The sequence below is a fragment of the Balearica regulorum genome, chromosome 10, assembly GCF_011004875.1.
Source record: "Balearica regulorum gibbericeps isolate bBalReg1 chromosome 10, bBalReg1.pri, whole genome shotgun sequence".
NCBI classification, from domain to species: domain Eukaryota; kingdom Metazoa; phylum Chordata; class Aves; order Gruiformes; family Gruidae; genus Balearica; species Balearica regulorum.
Window position 1 is genome coordinate 2,198,086 of NC_046193.1, and position 7,823 is coordinate 2,205,908.

The 7,823-nt window shown below is 37.7% G+C and overlaps 1 protein-coding gene across 1 annotated transcript; it reads left to right on the forward strand.

Moving 5' to 3' along the window:
* The first annotated feature begins 4,696 nt into the window (after window positions 1-4,696).
* GP9 (glycoprotein IX platelet) lies at window positions 4,697-7,430 on the forward strand. Its single transcript, XM_010308211.2, has 2 exons — window positions 4,697-4,778; window positions 6,659-7,430. The coding sequence occupies exon 2, from the start codon at window positions 6,666-6,668 to the stop codon at window positions 7,290-7,292; it is 627 nt and encodes a 208-aa protein (XP_010306513.2). The 5' UTR covers window positions 4,697-4,778; window positions 6,659-6,665; the 3' UTR covers window positions 7,293-7,430.
* Window positions 7,431-7,823: the final 393 nt, after the last annotated feature.

Here is a 7,823-nt window from a genome sequence, read left to right on the forward strand (position 1 = left end):
AACAACTGCTCAGTGTGACCGTAAAGTTCAATGCCCTGCCTTCAACATTTCCAACTCTTCATGCAGAAAATAGCAGGACTTTAGCTAATGGGGCTAAAGACTGATTTTGTTTGTTACCAAACTCTTTAAACAAGGACAACACCACAACACCGGAGTGCTGCTTAATCTCACGCATTTTACAATCCTACTACAGCTATTATGCATTAACCTGGTAAAGACGCTTAAATATCTTTAGCAGGCTTGACTGCATAGTTACCAGGGCGTTCGAACACGGTTCATTTACGGACAGGTCTTTGGCTGTCACACTGGCAATGTCTGTATCGCCAAACAATGATCCAAAGAGCTGGATCAGGACAGTGAAACAATGTGGAACTGAGGACACCACACCCAACCATATATACCAGGAGAGGAGGTGCTACTTTGGACTGTCTTTAGTCTGGTCCCAAGTATTGAAACTCCATTAGCACCTGAACAAATCAGATGTATTTCCAGAGTGAATATTGCAGTTTAGTTTCTTCTAAAAGGCACGCATGGAAAATGGAGAAGACCGTGAGATTTGCTCTGAAAGCTCAATCCTGATACTAAATAAAACATTCACATAAATGCAGCAGTTGTAATTGTTTGACTAAAACACAGTATTGTATTTTGAATAACAGTGACCGTGCATAAAGAGCTAGAAAACTAATTACTTTTCATTAGAGCAAAATATTTAATTGAGCAAAGCAAGCAAGGCAGAGAGGGGCATAGCTGATCCATTTTACCAAGCCCAGCACTTCCCATCAAGGTGCCAACATCGCATTCAGCTCATGAAAGCCAGGACAGGAAGAGTGCCTGCACTGACTGCTGTCAGGATGACTGGGTTCCTGGTGCACGGCCAGAGCTGATGAACTGAACCGGGAGGGCAGGGAACTGCCTAGGCACTGTCTTGTGGTGGGAAATACTGCCTTGAGGGGGTCTTTTGATGATGCTCTTAGAGATTCTCTAAAAGCTTCCTTATGTGCATGCTATCATTGTTACAACTTAGCATAAATGGTATTAATATTTTCCTGAGGACAGTTTGAATCCAAATCATCTATGAATATTTATTTTCATAAACAGCCTCAAGACCCTAAGAGTTCTATAAAACACAAACATGTCATTAGCTATCTGATTTAGGCAGATCACATAATACACCATTTTGTACATCTGTTACATTTTTATTTTGGAGGCTACAGAAAAAGTAATATCCTAAAAGAATATAATATTTCAGTCTTTCAGACAATTATTTTGAATTGATAAATTATATCTAAAGGTTTATTCGGACAGTGTATGCTCAAAAACCAAACAACTTGGATGACACCTAGTGGAATGATAAGCAATAGCTGACGATCGCACAGCAACTATGTACAGGTTTGAGTAGTGAAAACAGCAAGGAGGGAGATTCTGCATGAGAATGGGTGAGAGGAGAAAGAATTATTGGATAAAATGGGTGGAGTACAATTTAGGAGAAGAATTTCCTAAATGACAAGAGTTTATCTGCCTGTGTAATGATCTTCAGAGGAAATGGGATATTTGATTTGACAGAGGCAAAATTAAATCAGGTAAAACCACAATAAATGTGCAGCAGGAAACAAGACAATAAGCAGAATATGGACAGGATGAAATTCAGAGTCCTCCTATGTATAAATACTAAAAAGGCTTTACCAGGCTAGTTCTCTAGAGTGCAGTAGATAATGGGAATATTTTGGTCCTGGGGTGCCAGTAACTCCTGATGTGAGAGAAATCACAGGTTTTCTTTAATTCATTTCTGCAGGCAATATTCCTTGATGTGTGAATGAATTTCAATCTTTTTTTTTTTCCTTCTTTTTGCTTATTCACTTATTTGTATAATTCATTAATTACCAGTGACTCACATCCAGTTATAAAGAAATATTTTGGTTAGTCTGTTCTCACCGACCTATTTGAAAATATGAAAGACAAGATTTAATCAAGGTGATGATAGAACTTAAACGAGCAGCACTTGTGCCATCTATTGACAATGTGATGCGGCAAGATTTTTCAGCATTGGAAGTGGAAATAGTGCTTGAGAAAGACTTCTGTCTTTTTAGGTCAAGAAGAGGTCATTGACAGCAGTAAATGACTATAACTCCTCAAACCCATCTATAAAAAATAATGGTATATTCTGCCTGAATTTCCTCTTAGCAGGTCATGCGTTTGATCTGCACATTTAACTTTAACTTACAGCTTTTATTTTTAACTGCAAGGAAACTAGTAATTCTCCTTTCAACTCTTTTTTCTCTCTATAAAGGCAATCAAAAGCAGCAACACGTAGCTGACTGGAAAAGTCAAGGCCTCAAAAGAGCACTAATCCAGAGAAGTGTGCTTTCAGGCAGTGAGGTAGGAAGAGAAGTTTCGTTTGGGAAACAAGCGTGTTCAGAAATACCTCTCCGCTGAGGAGCTGGACAGACCCTCTCTCATTCACAGAAAGTGCAAATGGATTCACTCTGTGGAAAATATATTTTCAGACTATAACAAGATTATAGCAGATTATAGCATCTTTTTTTCAAATTGGCTCTCTATAAATCCTCTTAAAATGAAGAATCCTCATTTGGCCTACAAAAAGCTATAGCCCTAAAATCATAAATGCAAATGACGTGTATTTTCAGCTTTACTTCTGCCAGATACTCCCTGCATATGTTCACTGCCACACAGAGCTGAACAAACTGGCCCACGGTCCTCATCACCAGTAACAGAGTCCGGGACTCGGCCTGACCAGCTACTTCTCCAACCACGTGTGACACAGCAGCCGGAGGAACATAGGACTACCTTTGTTAGAATTACCCATAGCACAGAATTTGGATATGGATTCCAGAGGATTCCAAATATTTTGCATCCATTTCAATGCAAAAAGATGCAGCATTTGATTTCACTGCCTAACTTCATATAACTTCATCTTAGAGAAAAAATCAAAATTCAAATGGGGTTTGAAGTATTTTTGCCTTTTCCCTCCAGCACTGTCTAAATTACCTTCTAAAATACTAAAGAGCAGAGATAGACATTAAGTCATTTTCTCAAGGAAGATCCTAACCAACTTCAGGCTACTGGGAATTCATTAGACTTTATGACGAAAAGTACTTTAAATATAAGTAAGAATTACTAAGAATTGCTGTCAGAATAATTTTAAATGTCAGAAATTTCCCTTCCCCCCAAGAAAAGCATGTTATAAAGAAACAACAGCTCAGAAGCAGGGCTCTGCTGCCCATCTGCAACATCAGAAACTCACCTGGGTTTCATTTCCAAATGCAGAGCACAGCTGAAAGCCTGTCCCCAGAACAACACACTAAACAAGAACTGGCCTGAATTAAACATCAGATCCACAGCACACTAGGTTTCCAAATGTCAACTACTATCTTAATTCTAAAACGGTCATGTTTGGTAGCTACAGCAAAGGAAAACTTATTTCAATTCTATTCCAAAATTTCATGTACAAAAAAAAAAAAAAAGTGAAAACAAAATCCTGGGGTTTTTTTCTTTTACACAAACACGGCATTCTTTATTTAGATGAACAGATACATGTATGATATAAACTTGTATCATCCTGAATTACTGGCTTTCCAGCCAAATATACACAGAGCATGTTATGTTCTAAGATGTCACACTGCTATTATTCCACATTTGATGTTCTTCAGCAACTTCAGTATGAAGAAATTTGCAGGACCACAGTCCTCTTTGGAGCTATGCACAGCTGCCCTGACTGGGACGAAAGGCTATATATGTGCCCAAGGCCGTCCTTGTCCTCTAGGCTGGGCTGATGAAGGGGAGCCATGCTAACCATGACAGTGAGCCTTTCTCAGTGCACCTTCCCTGACTACCCATTTCTAAACTCCAAACCAAACTAGGACATTACAAAGAAATTATATTCCACAAAGTATCACAAGAACCAAAATAGGAGTTGATCCATTGATCCATACACGTGTACTCTCCTTCACATCCAAGGTCGTGTCAGGGGCACCTGAGTCGTTCTGGCTCAGGTATTTCTGCACTGCTCCACATAGCAGGGTACAGGTCACTCTCAGCCTCTTTGCGTAAGATAGGTTCTGCAAATCCCTCATCATCACAGAAACCTTCCTTTCACTTGTTGGTGTAATCTCTTTTGAACATGGGTGACCAGAATTAAATACTGTATTTTCGGTGAATTTTTACCACTATTTTAACGTAATGGCATTAATATTTCTCTATCCCTTAATGATCTCATCTGACTAACATAAGTTATTTCGATGCTATGGTGTTTTTTTACAAATTTTACTTAATCAGTGGAAAGGCAGATATCAAACACACCTGGCTTTGACTAAAATAGAACTCAATTTCATGGGCTAACTTGAGTGCCCTTGAATCTTGCTTGGGCTTGCATATGTCAGCAGCTGAAGCTCAAGCTAATTTTTATACCTGTAGCTTATCACAGCTGAGGAAAAAAAAAATGCTAGATTTCAGATGACTCATTTTAGGTTTTCAAGACATTGTCAGCTTTAATAGGAAAAATATATTAGCAATAAAAAAAAAAATTCAAAAGCATTTTCTTGTCTGCAGAAAATACAAAAATGCCCCAAGCACTATATGCTGTGACACGTCAACCATATATAGCACCTTCCAATGGGATTGGTTTCCCATTATACATAGAAAAAGCTCATCTTCTTTAACACATTTCCTTACTGACTCTTTAAAAAGTCAGCTCCAATTGCTGCATGCACTCCAACGCTTTACCAAGCGGAGAGAAAAGAATCAAAAGGGAGTAAATAAGGGTAAGTGTCTGTCAGGCATCTCACCAACTCTTCCTTTCTGCGTTTTTGCCACAGTTCTTATTTCTATTGGATTTGGAATTTCTTGCTGTTTATATATTAAATCAGAAGAAACCGTCTTTTCTATAGACATTGCCTAACTATTTTTTAGTCAGATGACATAGTCTGTCCTTTTAAGATGTCTACTTTGAAAAAACCAGCTCTAGTAGATTTCTGGAAAAATAACAGATGAGTATCTAGATTCAGACCAGAGATATTCAGACCAGAGATATAATAGAGACTTGCTAACAAAGACAAAGGAGATTGTTAAGATTAATACTCCAGCTTCTCTGTGATGAAGTTTATAATTTTATGTAGCATTAATCCAATTTAAAATATAGAAATGTAGTGTTTAGATCAGGAATTTAAAGCTGTCTAACTTTATTTTGAAAAGCTAATTACATAATCCTTGTAAGTAAATTGAAGCAAATTAATTTCAACCAAAACCAATCTGTTTTTCCTACAATTTTGGTCTTTATTAAATGAAACTTCCTAGAGAAAAAAAGTAGTTGCAGCTCATTTTAAGTTTTAAGAAGAATTTTTTTTTTCAGTTCTAAAATATCTCTACACTTGAAAAAAATATTTTGAAGATTTGTTTTCCAAATTTCATTCTACATTCATCTAATTCAAGCTCCTTATTGCCTTAGTATGTAAAAACTTCTTTTACTCTGTATTTGTTGTTGTTAATAGGTCTCTTCTACCTGCTTGCTATTTCTCAGGCTTTGTCCAGTCCAATTTTAAAATCATAGTCAATGTGCTTCTAATGTTTGCCTGCAAACAAAGTTATACAACTGCTTTCACCTTCTTCAGCTAAAAAAGGATTTTTCTTTACGTGTATATAGTGTATAAAAACTCAGCACTTTTTACAGTATCTGCCATTCTCCAAGTAGTACCCAAGTACAGTCAGATATTTTTTGCTTCACTACTTACTTATTGTAAATTAATTCAAATTTAAAAAAATAATTATAGGATGTATTAATATAATAAATAAAGATGGTTTCAAGATTGGAAATTCCCCAACCTGTGCGAAGGAGTTCTTATATTTCAAATTCCAATCCAGTCCCAAGGCTAACTATGTATTTTTAAATGCAGAGAAGTAGTAGGAAATACAGGAAGGGAATAGCTTTATAGGTTTTGAACTGCCAAATAGAAGGGACTGAGATGGAAGTCTAGTGGGACCCACTCTACACAAGTGAGACTGACATAGCAAAAGGATAATTACCTGCTAGCCCAAAGCATGGTTATTTAATGCCTAAAAGACAAGCAGTACCAGATATGCAAAATTTCCAATTCTCTATTCTTCCAAATCTTAAACTGTATGTTCGCAGAGGTGCATGAAGCTACAAGGCAGCGAAAGAAACCTTTTTGTCACATAAAAACATGTACTTCCTGGTTAGAATCTTCATACTCTCAGAAAGATGATTTTTAGACATTTACAATTATTCAATCTCAATTTTGAAAACTGACTTCAACACACAATTTTAACACTAGACCTATGAAGATGTAGAGACTGAATCAAAATCTTTGCCTAAAACTAACCTAGTTTTTACCATTGTCTCCTGGTGACAATCTGTTCCAGAACTTTGAACAATAATATATTTCATACAATATGAAGGAAAAGCAATGAACTACAGACAAAATGGAAGCACCATGCTCACTGCCATTTATGCTACTTAATGTCAGGAAGAATGGCTCTGTGGGAAATACAGAAAACTAAAGATTTTCTTTTAACACCTAAACCTTATGAGTAATCCTGAGAAAGAAATAGCTGTGTTCTAGTGCTGCATTTAGAAACATGCTAATGAATCATACTTATCAGATTATTATTCTTATTCTCTGGGTAGCTGAAGCATGAACAAGGCAGTATTCATCACTGCTGCAGGATTTGCCATGTCATTGCTGTTCCACGTGACCCAAACTGAAGTCTGTCCTCCCTCCTGCAATTGTAAGTCACCAGGAGAAATGACGGATTGGCATATAGACTGCAGTTCCAGGAAGCTGACGGAAGTGCCTGTCTTGCCCGTTAACACCAAGAGGCTTTATCTACAGAACAACAGCCTGACCTCAGTCCCTCCCGGTGTCCTGGACAGCTTGCGCAGCCTGGAGGAAGTGAAAATATTTGACAATCCTTGGAACTGTGACTGCCATATTCTGTATCTAAAACTCTGGTTAGAAGACTTCTCTGCACTGTCTCTTGAAAACATCAGATGTGCAACCCCAGTTCCCGTGAGGATGAAGCCCTTGAGTCAGCTGACTGGGAATGAACTGGGGATTTGTAAGAGGCTTCTCCCAATCAAGTGTCTTGAGTTCTTTTGGCGAGACCTCATTTTAATTGCTGGAGTAATAATTGCACTTATTTTAGTAGCATGGGCTCTGAAATTCTCAAAAAAGCTGGTCTACCAAATAAAGCTAAGCCAATACGACTCTAGGGGCTCACTGTTGGGGAGGCAGACCTCCAAAAACCACAAGATACAATGAGCTGTTCACTACCACTAGCTTAAACAGAAACATCCAACTATTCTACCACAAAAAAGCACATGCACTGGCAACACCAATGGTCAACATGCTACAAACAGATCCAAGGGCTCAAAGTCTTGGTCCTCAGATAGGCAAGTTTTGATTTAATTTCCTTTCAAAAATAAGCATGGTGATGTATTGACTGGCCAGTTTCATTCTGCTGCCATCTACTCATGTGAAAAGCAGTTTCTAAGTTTTTTAAAAATCATTTAACTTAGCATTTTTCCACTGAAATCTGAGTTCTTATAGCAAGAAGATTTATATCACCAAATCCTACACTTTTGAATATATAGAGGTGAACAACAATTGTACTATGTTAGCAATTCTTTTCTCACTCAGAAGCTGCGTGAGTTTGTGTCCCCATGGGCTTGGTAGGACCATGTTGCGTGCGAATTCAGCCATCTCTTCCTCGGATTCAGGAGTTTCCTGCCAGCAAACCCACAATGATTATTTAGGCCAGCCACTGAATGTATCCCTTATTGAATACGTTTA

Bases quoted from the DNA above. Each gene is read 5' to 3' on its own strand.
- GP9 (XM_010308211.2), top strand. From the start codon at position 6,666: ATGAACAAGGCAGTATTCATCACTGCTGCAGGATTTGCCATGTCATTG.